Raw genomic sequence first — 19278 nt, 5'->3', positions numbered from 1 at the left:
CACCTTTATTTGAAGCTGAATGACACAGAGCAATGAGAATATGTTTGATGCCATTCCACTTCATGAAATTTGTGAACATCATGGACTGAAACTAGGAGCTATTATCAGAAATGAGCTCCCCAGGTAAACTGTAATATGCATGTACAGGCAGTCCCTGGGTTACATAAGGGTTATTTTTCCAGAGAACTGTTTGTAAGTCAATTTCTGAGTCAGAAATGTCCATTTTCTATAGTAACCCATATCGTATCGCTGTACATACACTTGCTATAAATCTTTAATTTCATTGAATAATCACTCTAATATTATCCTTAATTAAACTGATGGAATATATACTGTGTTCATCATTAATTAATACTATGAAACATTTTTATTACTATTAGCTTGAAAAGTGCATTAAAAAATTTATGGGAGAATTTGAATAAAATCTGATATCCGTAAGCCAGGTCATTAATAACCTGGGGAGCCCATGTATCTATATCAGTTCACCTATAGTATATTTAGTGTTGGTACATAAACCATGTATGTTCCTTCTGGTATTGATTGACAGTCAATTCACTTTGAGTGACTGTGGATCAATACCAGAAAACTGCTAATACCTTTTTTTTAAACTGAAATCTGTGTACTCTCCCCCATGGCCATGGCCGTGACTCCAGGTTTTTGGTTGCTTTTTTGCAAAATGTTGGCAAATGCTGCCTTTGCTCACAAATATTTTAAGTGCTGGAAGTACTCGGACAACATTTGTGGAAAGACAAACAAAGTTAACACTTCAGGTCAATGATTCTTTGTCAGAACTGGAAGACTGAGCTGAGCAAAGTAAGAGAGAGCTTCACCAAGGTGGGCTTTTCTTGAAGAGAAGTGGCAGTAAACTGAACTGTACTTTTAAAGCAAAACTACAGCTGCTAGAAATTTGAAATGGCAAAAAATAAGTGCTGGAAATACACAACAGGTCACGCAGCATCTATGGAGAGAAACAGTTGATGTTCCAGATGAATGATCATCTGGTTATTTCAAGTACTTCTCCATTTTGTGCTTGCTCCATGTGAGAGTGGGAGAGGCAAAACTGATGGGTTTATCTTGCCCATCCTCCATCGCATGATGATATATTATGGGATAGTTATAATAATTCACTTCAACTTGCATGCAGTATCATAATGAAGGAGAAGTTTACTTGTTCCATATCAAAGCTTTCAGCCATTTCTAATGGCTTTGGATTAATGCAATCTTCCAGTTTCTGCACAATGTCTTTAAATAAGAGCCTTTCTACCTTTTGACACAAGTTCAGCAGCATGTCTTGTCTTGCCTTGTGTTTCTATCTCAATCTCTGGAAGAGATCTCACTTTAAGTTCATATCCTTTTGGGCTCTTGATATTACTTTCTCCAACTTGCATCATATTTGTCACTTTGAATGAAGGAATGTTCTTTAGTATATCAGTTATGATTTTGGTTGTATGTGTTGAGATTCCCATTATTTGGGCAGCCACATTGTCCCATTCAAATTTGACAGTAATGAGGTTGAACTTGTTGCTTGACTGTCACATGCAACATTGCTGTTCCTTGCTGCCGTGTCTTGCTGTACTGTATATGAATTTTCATCGATACAAGCAGAGGTTTCGGAAAAATGAGACTCCGTACAAGTGGTTGCAGGAAAACATCACAAAAAAAATTCTATTTTGCTACAAGCACATCTAAACCTGCTAAATGATGTCATCAATGTGCTTCAACCATCTTGATGAAAATCTACTTGAGATCCCATTCACATCACCAACTTATAATGTGCTTACAAATGCATATACATCAGGTCATGGTTTATATGCATGGTAGAACACTTGTATGTTTATCAAAGCTCTATGTTTCTGCTCCAGAATGAGTGCCCCAGTCATTGTTATGAATTAGGCACACCATACAATTTTCCTTAGGCACGTATGTCCATGCACATAGATGCACAGTTGTTTCTTCTGTCTATGGCTCAATTCCTGTAAGTTTGCTCTCATTGGTCACTGCTGACATAGAAGGCAGCAGTTCCAGATCATTGATTGTGTCTTGTACTGATTGGTGGAAGAACAGGGAGATGAGGTACATACACCCAGATGAAAGGGTGTTAAGAATTAATTCTGCAATTGATTAACAAAGATAAAGAAGGAGAGCAATGCATATTTCAGGAAATAATTAGGTTAAAGGACACATCAATAAGTAGCATTTTGATAAACCTGGAGTATCCACATGGAGTGTCAAAAGACAAACAACCTTTCAATTATCTTGGGCTGTGACTTTTTTAAAAATATTGACTACTAGAAAGAAATTACTTGAACTGCAAAGAAACAGAGCTTGGTAGTTCATCAATTTTCCTCACATCTTTATATATTCCCCATTTGGTTATCTGACCATGTAGGAATGAAATAGGAATTTCATAAGCAATTCTTGAGTATATGCTATTTGAAACGCTGCAGGAATTAAGAATGTTGGAGCAGTAATTCCTTAATCCCTATCCCATCATTGGAGTTGTGCAAGGTCATTCAATAATTAACTAGAAATCCCATCAACTTGGGGGTTTATTAACTGGAGTGGGGGCAGCTTCACAAAGGCAACCAGCCCAGTGGACAATTACCTGGCCGGCCAAAGGTAGAGTGCATACCCTTAAGAGCTAAGAGTGGCCAATGACTACTCCCGATGAAGATGATCTTTTTGTGTTGTATGCTATCCCACACTAGTGATTTGAATCTCTGTATCTTAAATAGTCTATCCATTTTGTGCTTACCACAGATTGTTTAATTAGTATAGACATCTTGCTGTGGTAGATTTGTGCATATTTCTAAATGTAATTAAATCTGGAGAAGATTTTGTCAGTGTTTGGTTCAGCACTGCCATTTTTTTTCCACCAAAGGCAGTTGAGGAATGTGATGAGCAAGCCACGTTTCTCCAGTGACCTTTCTCGATGTGGATCAAGTTGTCCAACCCGGGTTACACCGGCCCTTCCCATTTTACCATGCTGGTTACCTAGGGTATTTGCCTTAAAATCTAGATTGGCTGTGCATATAATAAAAGAAGGACCTGAACTTCCATTTAAAAAAATATATATACAGCACTCACCAGCGTTGAAATGCTTGTTATAAATTTTGCTAGGATTGAGCCAATTGAATAGTTTTTAAATTTTAAAGTGCTTAATGTATTTAGTCAAAGTATTTTGCTTTGCTATAGTCAGTGGGTTGCTTTGAAGGACCACTCCACTTACTCAAATTATGGAAGTAGTTTTTAAGTTAATGTAAAGTGAAAGTAACAAAAATATCCAATTTTGTTTAAAGAGCTTGGATTCCTTTTATGTTATTATTGGTGTTGAACTACGTCAATGAACAGCATTTTAGAAAAATTGTGCATCTGGTGGATCTAGAGTGTTCTAATGCTCCCTACATTAAAATAAAAGTAAATGGAGCGAAGAGCGACTGTTAGAATATAAATGACTACCATGAAATCATCACTAATTGGTGTTGACAGGCAATGAAACAGAGTTTTGCTGTCAATATTCTAAAGCATTGAAAATATTTACTTTATAGCAAATACATTTAACCTTTAAACAAAGAAACCAATATTAAATACATTTAGACTATTTTATCCTGAGTGCAATAAAATTTGTGTGTTTTGTCGATTTTTATATACTCAGTCACATCTACCGTAGTTCTAAAGTGCAATATATGTTTAGATTTTTATAGCTTTTAGCAGAATGGGAGTTGTGATACCACTGTTTCCTCCTGTTCTAGTTGACGTAGAATGCCGTGTCTTGTTAATTATCTTCTGAAGGTTAATAATTATCCTTGAAGCTAACAACGACAAGGGTACAATCTGTCCAATGAACGGTGCTCCAAAACATTGTTTTATCAGCTTGTTTTAGAAATTTTGAAAATTTTCAATGAGTTATTCAAGGCAGTTAAACAGATTTTTTTAAAATGTCATCATATTGGAAAATTCCGCTAACGCTTTGAAGTAATTGATCCAATTTAATCCATTGGCCACATGATTTTAAACTGAGATTTTTGGCATTTTTAAATTTAAATCCTTGAAGTAATCTGCAGTGTTTATAAAATTTGTGGCTCAAGTCTGAACTTTTAAAGGAATTAATTCTTGTGTTAACACCATAGTTTCAAAACGAGCAATGCATTTTAACTTATTCAGCAGAGTTAATGATTCAGGCCAAAGATTCTTCATCAGAAATTCTGACAAATGGCCTTTTGACCTGAAACATTAACGCTTGGTTTTCTTCCGACTGATGTGGCCTGACCCTCTCAGTATTTTCCATTTTCTGTTTTCATTTTAGATTTCCAGTATTTGCAATGTTTTTGTTTTCATGCCTTTTGACTTTCCATTTTATCAATGGATATTATAAGGGCATTCTGGAAGCAATAACTGGTGATGTTTGATCTATGGGTTTCTTGAAGTCAAAGGTCAAGACCTATAAATCAGCACCATCTGTAGAACTGATGATTATACTCAAATTGCTACCACTTTGCATTCATGTTTTACTCTTTATTAAATGTCAAATGGTAAAGTAAAAGAATTGTCCATGAAATGGGGGGACAAAATGAAATGCGTGGTTTTGAAGAGACTATCACAGCTGACTGTAACTGGAGATGATTTAAATTAGGTACCTTGACTTTCTTTTGGATGTAGCAAAATTGTCCTTGAAGGATAAAGTGTACTGTTTCAAAATAATATACCTGGTTAGGTTTACCATGTGTATGGATTCTTGAGTATGGAAGTAGTAGTCTGTTTTCCCTGTAGATTAGACAATTTTTGCTGATGACTTGAAACTGCCATTTTTTTAATTATTATTTTTAAGTGGACCACAAGGTGCTGTAGAACAGAAATGCAGTGATGTGATCACCAATGAGATTGGTTTTTCAACTACTTGTAGTGTCTTTCAACACTGTTTATCTGTATGGACATTCAACAAAGTTTCCAGAGCAGCATGCTCCTGATCCAAGATAACCCGAATACCACCCCTTTATAACTAATGTTGAAAATTCTCCTGTACATTTGTTAATGCAAAATTAAGCTTGTCTTTCACATGTCGAATGTTACCATCATTGGTGAGGAAAGCTTTTATTGCCATCTTGACTTGCGATCAAGGAAGATGGGGTGAAGTACTGTCTTGGACTCATACTGTGTATGGTGGCTGGTGAATATACTGGCATAGTTCTATTGGGAGTTTACTAAGTAATATTGAGGAAGTGGCAATATTACTAAGTCAGAATGGTGTGACTTGGAGATGATGGTTTTCCCATGCACCTGCTACCCTTGTTCTTCTAGGTGATCAGTGGCATGGGTTTGGGAGGTGCTGTCGAAGAAGCTTTGGTAAGTTGCTTTAATGGATCTTGTGGATGGTGCATACACTAGCCATGGTTGCTGGTGATGGAGGGAGTGATTTCAGGTGGTGGATGGGGTGTGAATCGAGTACTCTGCTTGTCCTGATGTTGACCTTTTGCATATTGGTGGAACTGTACTCTTTTATGTAAATGGAGAGAATTCCACCATAATCCCTGATAATGCCTTGTTAATGGAAAACCTTTGTGGAGTCACGAGGTGAGTCAATAGCCATTGAATATTAAGCCAGTAACCTGCTTTTACAGCTACAATATATTTGTGGCTGATGCAATTAAATCTTGGCTAATGTTGAACCCAGAATGTTGATGGTGGGTTTAATGTATCTGCTTCTGTGGGTTCCTAGTCTCTGATGTAGTCTCATGCAGAGTAATCAGCACAAAACACCCGGGAGCTGTAGAAGCTGTTTGGTTCAGTCAAAGTTCTTCTCAGGTTGCATGCATGTGCAGAACAGTGCACAAGTGATCAAATACAGCACATAGTATTGTCATATTGATTTGCATTTACAACACAGCTTGTCCTTTAAGAAAAAAGTGTTTCAACAACATTTACAAATATTACAAGTTTAGCCAATTAACTGGAATTTGAATTTATTTGATCTTTTATTCAAGCTGAAATAGTCTGCATGAATCTTTCCGAATCTCTCATTTACTCTTTGCCAGTCTATCCCAAGAATAAATTTCCAATGTAGAGTTCCAAATCCTGCTTTATTATCTCTGACCTACCTAGCAGTGTTAAATTAAGAAAAATTGTGAACCCTTTGTAATCTGAACAGCTTTCCTTTTGTAGCTTGTGCCCTGCCATTTGCTTTGTTTCAACTGCCTTTCTTCCACTTTCCCTTGTAGATTCAAATAAACAGACTCTAATGTGTTCCATATATCTGCAGGGGAACACCCTTTTGTGGAGTGTGGCATCAATCCGTAGCTCAGGAGAGTGTCTGCAAGTTGCTGTTTAATAGAGATCTGCAGTGCATGACTTGCTCCTCTAGTTCTTTCACTGCTTTATCTGATCTTTCAGCTTCTGTTTGAGGCTGGGAGATGTGGAGTGCTTATTTTTTTTAACTTTATTTACAGCATGGTAACAGACCCTTCTGGCCCAACGAGTCCGTGCCCCCCATATAAGCCCATGTTAACCTACCCGTACGTCTTTTGGAATGTGGGAGGAAATTGGAGCACCGGGAGGAAAGCTACACAGACCATGTGTTGTGAAAATGAATCTGAGCCCTTCTGTGGTGTGTCCACAGATGTTGCCTGATCTGCTGATTGGTTACAGCATTCTGTGTTTTTTATTTTAGATTTCTATCATTTGCAGGTTTTTGATTTTTGATCTCATAAACTAACCTTTAATCTTTGGTGCTTGAGGCTAAACTTAAGTCACTCCAAGGTGCAGTTGTTCAACACATTGACTTTGGGTAATTTCAAATTGTTTTTCCATCCTGTCCTCCTCCAACAGTGTGCTAAGTACACCTCTGTGGGTTCACAGTCCATAATGGGTTAGCCTGGCAAACAATCGGAGCTATAAGAAGTGTATCAGGTTTATTAAAAGTTCTCCTTGCACTGTGGGCCAGTTGTCACAATAGACTTGTGATCAAATATGTCATACAGTGATGTCATACATGCACTGCACTGAGGTTTTAGTCAGTGGTAATGCTGTTAAGGTTTAGTGGTTAGCTTCTTTAGTTTTGGAGATTTTATTTGCCTGGCATTGTGTTGCATGAATGTAACATGTACCCACACTGAATGTTGTCTGTCTGCTACACATGGGCACTGACTGCTGGATGGGGTAAGTCAATGAATCTATTTTGTATGGGTTATTTTTAAAGGGCGGTTACAGTAGTTGGTATACTTTTGTCCAGGAACCATTCTGCTCTGGAAACTATTACACAAGCTCTCTCTGCAAAAGCATCCCTCCTAGGTGAAAAGGAGAGGGCATGTGGTGTTACTGAAAGAAAGGAATTTGAGATGACCTGTACATCTGTCTACTATAAAATGCATCAGCTCATTGTTGATAGTAAATAATGTAACTCATTGTGCCTCATAGTCAGTAATACATTTTGATCTTGGACTTTGCTTTTAGAGCCAGGAAGTTTGATCACAGTTATTTGGCAAAGCTTTTGATTCGGGGTAATGAACCGAAGAACAGTATTGTTGCTCTTTATAAGAAGTTGGAATTGAAACAGGCCATTGAAATGGCTGAATCTGGTCAACTCAGTAAGGTGTCATCATCTGCTTCTCTGTTGTAAGTAAAATATTTAATTTCATAGTTAAATCAGAAGTTAAGTGTGTAGTCAAAAGTTGTAACTAAACAATTAAGAATTGGAATTAGTTCTGTCAAGTGTGAGATTTGATTATGGGTGTTCCCAATTGCGTTAATTCAGTGCGGCACTGGTATGGGAGGAAATGAGCTACATGTAGTGCATTGTTTCAAAAAGGGTTTTCGGTCAATACATCAAATTAACTGAATTTGGATTTTAATGGTAGGGAGTACAGAATGAATATGATTTTTGAACCTTTTAAAATTGGGGGTTACATTTTTTATGATGAAATTGTTACTCTGTTAATTTTCATTCAGCTTTCACTAGCACCCTTTGCTTGTTGCATACTTTCATTTGGAAGAATAACAAAGTTCCACCTTTTGAGTTTCATCTTTTTATTTTAACTTGCCACTGAATTGCTTGGTAGATTGATGAGCAATATTTGTATTTGGATGAGGTTTTGAGAGCTGTATTTTTTTAATTTGATTTTAATTGAATCACATCCCAGTTAGTTTTGTTATTTTACTTTATCTGAATTTTCAGAAGTAAAAAACCTAAGGAAGTTAGAACTCTTTCCTCTGAAGAACTGAAGAATATGAAAGAAATCTTGGCTAAAAATCTGTATCGGACTAGACTGAGGGTAAGCTTAATAATCTATGGTGACTGCTGAATACCAAATAAAACTTCTCAAGTCAGACCTAATACAAAACTATGAATGCTGGGATGATATGCTACTTTGTTTCCTTGTAGCATTTTCCTTTTAAATGCAAGAAATGTTAGAACTTGATTTTGTAACTGTTTCCCCAGAGTGAACCATGCTGCTTCTGTGCTCTGCCTTCATATGATTTTACTTAATGCAATCCTCTGCAATACCAACAGATGCTCACCAGTTTGTAGGCCTTGCTGGCATTGCTGCCTTTACTGTTCATCTACTGCTGCCTTTCCATAAAAAACAAAAAATAGATACAAGAATTGGCCATTCAACTCTTAGAGCCAACTTTTTACTATTTGACGAAATCATGACAATCCTCAATACCATGTTCCATTTGTCTTCCCATACCTCTTGATGTCATTTGTGTCTAGAAATTTATCTACCTCCATAAATAAATGACCTCGCCTCCTCAGCAATCTGTGGTAGAAAATTCCCTATTTACAATCATCCTAAGTTTCTCAGTCTTGTATGTCTTGTCTGTGTCCTGAGATGCAACCCCTCATTTTAGATGCCTCAACCAGGGAAACACATTCGTCCTTGGGCTGATCCTACCTCCATGTAGTGTTAGGTTTAAAAAAAAATTACAATTTCCAGTATTAATAAAAGGGAACTTTCCAAGTTAGTGGTAAAGATTTATGAACTAGGATTGATGACTTGGTTAGCTTGTTGAAATTTTTGCAGTCATCTAGTTCTTTTGGCTTTGTATAGAAAGCTTTGTCAATACACTGTGCAACTTTTAAGCAGGAAAAGAATTGTTGATGTTTCGTGTCGAAACCCTGCATCAGGACTGGAGCAGGGTTTCAACCCAAAACATCGACAATTCCTTTCCTCCCACAGATGCTGCTCGACCCACTGATTTCCTCCAGCAGATAGTTTGTTGCTGTTGAAACAAATATGATGTTGTACATTAATGAAGCCAGTAATTCAAGCTTCATTGTGAGAGCATTTCTGGGAACTTCTGAAGCCACAGCACTAAATCTCTTCTGGCAGAAGGTCCTGGCTGATTGTTTTTGCCCTCAGGGCACTTACCATCACTGAAGTGAAATAAAAATCATCATGTCTGAGGTGAGCAGTTGAGAAGGTGCCAAACAAGACCAGAACCAAGGAAAATGTAGGTCATCAATAATTTCCCTTTCTTCCTTTGGGCCCATAAGATTCCCAACAGGACAAAAAACAAAAACAAACTACTGGAGCAACTCGTTGGGTTGAGCAGCAGCTGTGGAGGGAAAGGAATCATTGATGTTTTGGGTTGATCAACAAGGTCTCGACCCGAAATGTCAACAATTTCTTTCCCTCCACAGATGCTGCTCGACTTGCTGAATTCCTCCAACAGATTTTGTTGCTCCCATAATGACATGTCCAGAATTGAAATGCTGCCACTGATATCGCTAGTAAGGCAGTCATGGCATGAGTATGTCAGGAGCTAAGTGCTGGAGAAAGTACTCGCTGTTAGTTTCAGACTATTCTGTGCACTTTAAAAGCTTTGCATGTTTCAACAGCCTTCAGTGAGTTCTGAAGCTACCCAATCAGGTCTTCAGTGTCAGTAGAGTTCCCCCTTTTTAAATAGCACAAAAAGCAACAAACTAGTGCAATGTATACCCAGTTCTATTGAAGGAGTTCTACAGTGGCGATGAGTTGCATCTTTGAGCTAAAATTTATGTCAGGAAGGGCAGCAACAAGAGGTGCATGAATGGCATTTGATGCTGGGAAAACATCAGGCATAGTAGCATGTTTTGCATGGGAGCTGCTCATTCCATTTCACCTGGAAATGATCACCAGCATGACCTACTCTGAGTAAAACCAAATTGTCTATGATTAGTAGCTAATAAAGGAATGCTAATAAATCCATTTGCTAGGCTAATGGTTTTTCAACTATGGTAATTCCACATGTGCTGCATTTGTGCTATGTTTTAAAGACTACAAAACTAAGTTAAGCATCATACTTTTTTTCTGCAGCTGGGATGTACTTTTTTTCAATAAGATATCAACTTAAAGAATAAAAAAAAGTTGCTTAACATGGCATTTTTGTCTATTGCAACTGAATGTGTACATACAACATTTCAGCAACTGATTTAATAATTTGTGCCATTCATCTCGAACATTAACAGTCTAACATTTTCTGAATACATCTCGGGGAACGAGCACTGCTAAGAATATGCAGTCTACATTTAAGCAAATTACTTGGTATTCAACTCACTGTCCCATACTTGTAACATTTAAAATAATCAAAGATTTCATGTCTATGCATTAATGGATGTACCACGAAATTTCTGAATTACAGGCACCATCCTACAACAGGCACAGTCTGCCAAGAGAGGCCACTGAGAATGAGGTTAAGGAAATCTTAATTCGGCGACACAACAGCTTACGAGAAAGTATGCGCAAAACCACCAGAGGCCGGCAGGTGTGTCCCAGAAAATGCTGCATTACTGTTTGTTCACCCAGCACTGCATGCAAAACGGGAAATAGTGGCAAAACCTAGGCAGTTATAAACTATTCTGAAATTTTAAAATTATTTTGGAAATTATTTGGTACAATTTCCAAGCTAGTGCTGCCATGATTATGAATCCTGGTAAGTGGAAATCTAAAAATTGAGTAGTTCAACAATGCATGTTAATCGTACAATTTTGAGTGTACTTTGTACATTAGCTATGTTGCTGAGAAAACCAATATTTAAAACTATCATTCTCATAAAATGCAAATTGCTGGGTGTTATGATAATCGGTATAAGGAACAAAAAGGAGAAACGATAGGAAGTGTGTATGAGGGAATACCGGAAATCACTTTTGGTTAGTAATATAATTACCTTTCAAACATCTATAATTAAAAAGTGCTAGGCAGACTTTTTTTATATGGGTGGAACAAGCTTCATTATGTCATACAGCAACCACAATTCTGGCATGAAGGGTTAAATTGTACCTTTAAATTTCAATAGTCCGCCATTCCCTTGCCAACATGTGGAACTGAATGAGCAAAAGGGAGGGTCCTTTCTCCCCTTTTTTACATCCCCCCCACCACCATTGATCTTCCCAGTATATCAATCAGTATATCAATTTTGGATTATTATAACTTTCCAATTTGATCCTTTGGGCCTTGTATGTAATGCATTTTATCTGAAACACAATTGCTAAATGTGATTTGTGTACCAATAATTTACTTCCATAAATTTGATTTCAGTCCATCATGCATGTAAGCACGGAGCCTTTTGGTTGGTGCACACTGCACAAGGGTTGTTACTTGTGAGATTATTTTGTTTTTGCCATGATTATGTGATTGAACAGCACAATCCTTAATCACTGGAACGGGTCTTTACCGTGCACTATCTTCTGGTTAAAAGGCTTGTCCCTACTTAAGCTGTGGCCAGACGGTCCATAAGTGAACATTTTATGAGTACATGTTTTTCCTTATCTACACATTTATAGTAATTGCCATTTACTTCCCTCACACAATTGTTCTCCTCCCTGTACTGATCTCTCCTCCTTCCCCACTGAAGAACTTCTAGGCCTTAGATACTTACAAACTAATTGCTGCTGCCAATGTCAAAAGATGCCACAAGGCCATTGGATTGTAGTTACTTACTCTATCCACTTTCCCTCTTTTTCAGTCTGGTGCAGTAAAAAATCGTCCAGCTTCACTGCCTCAAAATACCAGAATTTCTTCCAGAGCCCCAAAGAGGAACATTGCTTTCACAGGTAACGTCAGTACTGCAACATATTATTTTTTGGAAAACTATTTAATAGGGAAACTTTTAACACCACAGAGGCAATGGGGGGATAAAATGAGGCTGTGGAGAAAGGGAATTAAAGAAAAAAAAACTGCAAATGCTGGAAGTCTAAAATAAACTCTGAAATAAATGCTGGAAAAAGTAGGTTAGGCAGCATTTCTTGGTTCTGATACCATTTATCAGAACTAAGAAAGACTGAAAACAAGTTGATCTAGAAGCAGAGAAGGTGGGGAGGGAAATGGATGAAAAGATGTGGTCATTAAGGAGCAGTTAAGATTCTTTGTAGGAAGGCCAAACTAGGCAACATTAGCAACTCATTATATAGACAAAACAGTTGAATTTTTTATAGTGGACGAAAAGATATCGGTTTCATTGAAAATCAGGAATCAATGTGGGGTTGGAAATTGAAAGTGTACCTGCAAACTTTCACCACTAGGTACACAGTGGTGAGAGTAAGAATCTCAAAGTAAATCTAGTAAAGGAGCAGGGGAAATTATTGCAACTAAAAGCCAACAAATTCCATGGAAATGACCTGCACTCCAGATTTTTAAGAGGTGGCTGTAGAGATGGTCGATACATTTGAAGTGATCTTGCAAATAGCCCCAGTGGATTGGGAGGAGGTGAATGTAACACTACTATTCTAGAGAAAAAAAATCAGGAACTTCAAGCCAATAAACCTCTCGTCAGTTGTCTGGAAAATGCTTAAGTCCATTATTAAGGAAGTGCCAACTGGAAGTCATGTGATGAAGTGGATTTAATGTAATCTTGAGAATAGGAAGTTGAGCTGATAAATCTGAAAGTTTTTTGAGAATATAAGTGAATGTGGTAAAACTAGATTTTCAAATCTATTTGCTAAGGTGCCACAGAAGTGCTCATAGCATTAAGAATAACATATTAGTTTGGGTAGAGGATTAGTTAATAGGAAATTTGATTAGAAAGAGAACAGTAGGAATAGATATGTCAGTTTTAATTTGAAAGGCTGTTGTTTGGATATCACAATTGATGCTGGCACCTTTGGTTATATAGGTTATAAGTGTGATATCTACTTTTGCAAATGTAGGTGGGAGTCTAAGCTGTGTGGAGGATACAAAGGTGGTTTGTAAGGTTGGGGAATGTGATGTTCATTTTAGTAACGGTAATAGAAAAACATGGAATAGTCATGTACACTAAATGGGCAATGTAGCAATAGCAGACATTGAGCTCTTGTTCTGAAATTCAGTTCTATTGACTACACTATGAGTTTACATCATGCATCAGAGAACAAACTTTTTTCTAAGAATATTTATTAAAATGCAAGAAATCGGTAAATGCTGTTAGAGGGATCTGAATGTCTTGTACAGGAAACATAAATTTTGTGGGCAGATATAGGATATCATCATGAAGACTAGCAGTATGTTAGTCTTTTATTGCAAAGGGCTCGGAATATAATGCAAGGAAGTCCCTGGAAATGAGCAGGGTTTTGGTGAAACCCAATCTCATAAACTGTATATGGTTTTGGTCTCATTATACCTCTAGAAGGATAGACTTGCCACTGAAGATCAGCAGTATATATTTGCTAAATTATATTCCTGTGATAAGGTTGGAGAGGATTCTTAGGAATAGGATTTATGAGCATTTGGAAAACCATGGCCTAATTAGGGACAGTCAGCATGGCTTTGTGTGGGGCAAGTCATATCTTACTAACTTGATTGAGTTTTTTGTGGAGATGAAGAAGGTAAATGATGAAAGTCGAGCAGTGGATGTTGTCTACATGGATTTTCTTAAGGTGTTTGACAAGGTCCCTCATGGGAGGCTTATCCAGAAGATTAAGATGCATGTGCTCCATGGTGATTTGGCTGTTTGGATTCAGAATTGTCTTGCCCGTAGATGACAGAGGGTAATAGTCGATGTAATTTATTTATCTGTGATTAGGGGTGTTCTGTAGGGATCCATACTGGGACCTCTGCTGTTTGTGATGTATATAAATGACCTGATTGAAAATGTAGATGGGTGGGTTAGTAAGTTTACGGATGACATAAAGATTGGTGGTGTTGTGGATAGGTTCGGAGATTGCCAAAGGATACAGCGGGATATAGATCAGTTGCAGATATGGGCGGAGAAATGGCAGATGGAGTTTAATCCATGCAAATGTGAGGTATTACGCTTTGGGAAATCAAATGTAAAGGCAAGACCCTAATAGTGTTGATGTAAAGAGGGATCTTGGGGTCTAAGTCTATAGCTCCCCGAAAGTCCCTGCACAGGTTGATAGGGTGGTAAAGAATGCATATGGCATGCTTGCCTTTATTAGTCAAGGCATGGAATTCAAGAACAGGAAGTTGTGTTGCAGCTTTATAAAAACTCTTAGTTAGGCTGCATCTGGAGTATTGCATTCAATTCTGGTCACCCCATTTATAGGAAGGATGTGGAGGCTTCAGAAAGGGTGCAGAAGAGGTTCACCAGGACGCTGCCTGGATTAGAGGGCATGTGCTATAAGGAAAGGTTGGACAAACAGGTTGTTTTCTTTGGAGCAGCAGAGGCTGAGGGGAAACCTGAAAGTTTGAGAGGCATAGATAGAGTGGACCACCAGTATCTTTTTCCCAGGGCTGAAATGTCATTTAAGGTGAGAGAGGGTAAGTTCAAAAGAGATGTGCAGGGCAAGTTTTTTTTGCACAGACTGGTGGGTGCCTGGAATGTACAGTAGGGGTGGTAGTGGAGGCAAATATGATAGAGGTGTTTAAGAGGCTTTTAGATGGACACGTGAATGTACAGAGAATGGAGGGATATGGACATTGTGTAGGCAGAAGGGATTAGTTTTGTTAGGCATTTAATTACTAGTTTAACATCTAGTCTACAACATCGTGGCTGAAGGGCCTGTTCCTATGCCGTACTGTTCTATGTTCCAAAGTGGATTCTCCTAAGAGGAGAAATTGAGTAGAATGTACGTATACTCACTGGAGCTTCGAAATGCAATCTCATTTTGAGAGGACAGTTACTGAGAGACTGGTTTCCAGGGACCACAGTAGAAGTGGGGACTTTCATTTTGAGAGAAGAGGTAAGCCATTTAGTATTGAGGAGAAAATACTTCATGGAGGGTTCTGAATCTTTTGGAATTTTCTCTCCAGGATTTGAACATTCTGATTTTAAATTTATTCATCCTGGGCTTAAATATTTGAACCCAAATTAAATCGAAGCCCATGGGGAAATGGGCAATTAAGTGAGGGAGAGGGTCAACCATGATCTTGTGAGTACTGAGGTTGTATGACTGACTTCTGCACTTTTTTTTGTATTTAATGTTTTACATGTGTTTTGGAATTAGAAATCCATTTTTTCCGTAGATTATGAAGGATTTTAAAAAGAGCCGATGGATATGGTCAGCAGTAGGTTAGCCAGCAACATGAAAAATGTGCTCTCGATAGAGTGACATAAGTAATATTATTGGCCCATGTGAGGGATGTAAAGATGCAGTAATTTTAGAACCATGGTATGGAGGCTGGTAAGATAGGTGTGTAATCCGGGGGGGGACAAAAAAGGAAATGTATATTGATTGGTATCCTCATTAAAGGAGATGATGATGAGTGATATATTGTTAAATGATAATAGGTTGAGCTCATTCATTTGAGGTATAGTCAGATATGGGGAGAGAATAATGCCCCAGGACTCTTTGAAGTAATGGAAAAATAATCTGTCCACTTTCAAAACATAGTAATGTCTGTTAACGTGTTCTAATTTCAAAACACTATGACCTGGATTTCATTGAGTAATGATAGTAAAATTATCAAACTTTGTCAGCTGCACAAAATAATGTGACAGCATCCTTGGATTTTCCTGTGTGCAGAAATACAGGAATCTGGAAGTTGGCAGCAATTTGTTGCTGGGTGCAGGCTGTGCTCCAGTGTTTAAGAGAACAAACTTGGATTAGCTATTGGACTTGCTAGTGAATTCACTGGCAGGTCTTAGGAGATGTTCTGCTCGTTTTATTGAAAAAGGGTGCAAAAGGCTTGGGTGAGAACTCAGTAATTTCATGACACAGTAAGTCTTTCCAGAATTTTTTAATTAAAAAAACTCCAAGACCCTTAATTAACAAAATATTAGTTTAAGTTTTTTTAGTTTGTTTTGGGACATTTTTGAATGTCCTGAACATTTAGCACTTAAATAAAATTATTATTTCCAGATAAATATGGAGGCATGTATGCTTTTGATTTATTATATAGTGTCAAAACAGAATTAATTTGTAAATGATTCTCTAGTTTTCCTTCGATGTAAGAATAAACCTTTGATTTTTGTATGTTTGCACTGTGCTCTTGATTGTCAGTGGGAGAAGACATCAACTCAGAAACAGATTCTTTGCAGCTAGGGGACCTATCACAGTCCAGAACAGGACCAACCCCTCATCAGAAACCAAGCAGAATGGAGTGGCCGAATGAAGTCCAAACAGAGGACAGTAGGAGTCATTGGCCTACTTCTGCTCGTCAAGCTGAAGGTGGAAGACGTCAAGCACTAATGCCAAGGATAAGATTTGGTCAACTGGATTCTCAAGATTGTGAAAGTGGAAGGAGCCGTCAAGGATTTGTGGAAATTCCACCAGTTGGGTGGATGGCAGAAGATGCACATGAGGAAGATACTGAAATCGATGATCCCTTGCTAAGGAAACCAAAATGATACCAACCAATAGTTGAATCAGTGTTGAGATTTTATTCACTAGATTCATGTTATTACTTGCAGAAATTAAAGTTGTGTTTCAACTAATTTGTGCGAGTTTAAACAAATGCATTTGGATAAGGAATTAACTTTTTTCCCTGCTCATGAATTTTAACAAAGCTAATGATTGCCAAATCAGCCTGATCCTTTGTTTTAAATTAAAGCTTCGTTTTTAACATTTATGGTTTTGGCATATAGAGTGGCATATAATCTAAATTAATTTAGAAATAACCCACATTGACTACTCATTCATTTGGCATATTTCCAGGCAGTTCATGGCTACTTCCTACTCATCATGCCAAAGTGCAAAACTAATTCTCATTTTACGACTTTTCCCTGAAAATATAATTAGTTCCCTGAAATCCCATAGTTTCTATTCAACCAGTTTTGCGGCTTCCACTTTCAAACAATGGAGCCAAAACATAGCTTGCTTCATCTCCAATGCCTGGAGAAGTCCTTAAACTGCTTGCAAAATTGATGGGAGGAGATCATGCACAATCCCAAATGCCTATTCTTTGCTATCCATCTGATTGAGTGTTGGTTTTTAATTTGTTCTGATTTGTTGAGATTAACTCCTACTTTTGGCTCATCTTGCACATGACCCACAGTGCTTCTCCACTTCCCACCATTTGGGAAATGACTCTCTTCCATTGTTCTCTTCCCTCCCTATTCTCTCCTCGCTTCCACAATACCAGTCATAATCTTTTACCCTTCTCTTCCAATGACCATCCCTTCCCACCTGCTTTTCCTTTTACCCTTTCCTCTCTCCCTGTGTTGGCATGTTCAAATAAGGCAGTTCCTTCTGAACTTACCTGACTTAAATGTCCAAGTGAACATCAAGATTTAGTGGATGACATTTTTAAATTTTATGATTGTGAAAAAAGTTGCAAAGGCTGAAACTGAAAAGATTCCTCTAACTGCTTCATATTGAAATTATGCCAGAAAATTGGTGTGAAAATGTGTTCACAGAAGTGATACTTCTATTTATCTGAATATTTGCTTTTTTTATTGACTAATTGGTTCTTATTGGAATATTTGTATAGATTTTAAACTTGAATATACTTTCAATACACAGCAGTTTAATTTAAGTTCCATGCACAGCAAATGGCTTTCATTAAATATTAGTGTGGCTAAGGTTACAGTCCACATTTCAACTGTTGCTTCTCTATTCTTGGGTCCCAAATGTGAAAGGTATTCAGTAATTACATTCAAGCAAGTTCAAAGCAATTTTTTAAACCAATTTTTTGTGTAATGCATTTTCTTAACATAATACTGGAACTTCAGGTCTGTTTCTCATTTTCTCCACCAATGGGAAATGTACTTTCAAATGGTTTGGAACTTGAGGCAGTGGTCTTTGAGGCTGTTCAGCCAGAAGTCCAAAAAGGAAGCAATTTCTGTTGAGTAGCAGTAAAATTGAGAATGTAAGCCAATAGTTCAGTGCTGAATGGTCACATTTATTTTCCAAGCAGAAAGTCAGCCTTAGTCTCTAGGGGGAACAGATCTGTTTGGTTGGATATTTGAGAATAAGCTGAGAAAATTGGATGCAAGGGATACTTTACAGGCAGGCAGAGTGTTGGTCAGTCAGAAGTATTGCAGTCTATGAGAGTTTGCTCTTGACTCAACTGTGCATTCTGCAATCTCATTCTGAGTCCAATCACCACTAATCTGCGTTATTGTATAAATTGTAATCGTACCTTTTTAAAAATTTGTTAAGAACCCCAGGAGAAGTTAGTGATTTATAGATTTTGAGCAATGAAGCAGACGGAGTCATAAGGAAATTGCCTTTGTGCTTTAGAATACCAAAACCATTTTTTATTCTCCTTGATATAAAACACCAACATGAGTTCCTTGCAAGATTGAAAACTGCAATAAAGAATCCAGTTGTGGATTTTTGAAGAATGAAAATACTTAAAGCAAGCCATGGTCTCCTCCTTCAGCAGTGTGAAGAGGGTGCTTTCTGAGAATATCAAAATATTGTGCAGGATGGAGGATAAAAGCCCTTGGAAGGTGAGGTATTTGCCATTAAGACAAATCAGTGAAACAATACTTTTCACTCTTTGAGCAATTATCTCTGCAAAATATCAGTTTGATTTAAGTCCAGTCCAATACTGCATTCCCTACACTAGAAATTAAATTGGGACTGTGTGGCCTGGTTTTAACTTTACATTAAGTCTTGTGGGAGCTTATTTACACATGAAATTGCATCAGACTCAAACAGACCCAACCCTAATATGCATTGGTAAACTAAAAGTTTTCACCAAATTATGTCATTATTTGCAAATCCCTATTTCTGCCTGCACTGGCAAAGGTTGCAGTTTTTTTGGTTCCAATTTATGATGCTTGTTAAACAATATCAATAGTACAAGGAGTGCAACGTGCTAGTTGGTTGCTTTTAAAAGAAAGTGCTGCTGATGTTGGGAGACTTGACTAGAAGCAAGTACAGATTAACCAAGCATCTTCCACAATTCATAGAGCATGCTGCAACTAATGGTGAGCATAAATTTAAGCAGTTAACTGCTAAGATGCGCATTCATTGGTGCT

At 37.6% G+C, this 19278-nt stretch overlaps 1 protein-coding gene across 2 annotated transcripts in view; it reads left to right on the top strand.

The window, feature by feature from the left end:
- The window catches only part of LOC127575784 (sodium/hydrogen exchanger 2-like), a 68753-nt gene extending 50663 nt beyond the window's left edge, over window positions 1-18090 (top strand). For both annotated transcript variants that reach the window (XM_052025876.1, XM_052025874.1), the window contains 5 exons: window positions 7447-7608; window positions 8168-8264; window positions 10618-10740; window positions 11941-12028; window positions 16352-18090. In XM_052025876.1, the coding sequence (XP_051881836.1) occupies window positions 7447-7608; window positions 8168-8264; window positions 10618-10740; window positions 11941-12028; window positions 16352-16698 (817 nt within the window). In that variant the 3' untranslated portion in view covers window positions 16699-18090. The remainder of the gene's footprint in view (window positions 1-7446; window positions 7609-8167; window positions 8265-10617; window positions 10741-11940; window positions 12029-16351) is intronic.
- Window positions 18091-19278: the final 1188 nt, after the last annotated feature.

Source organism: Pristis pectinata, chromosome 11 (genome assembly GCF_009764475.1).
Source record: "Pristis pectinata isolate sPriPec2 chromosome 11, sPriPec2.1.pri, whole genome shotgun sequence".
Taxonomy (NCBI): Eukaryota; Metazoa; Chordata; class Chondrichthyes; order Rhinopristiformes; family Pristidae; genus Pristis; species Pristis pectinata.
This window is presented reverse-complemented; position numbering and strand designations above follow the sequence as displayed.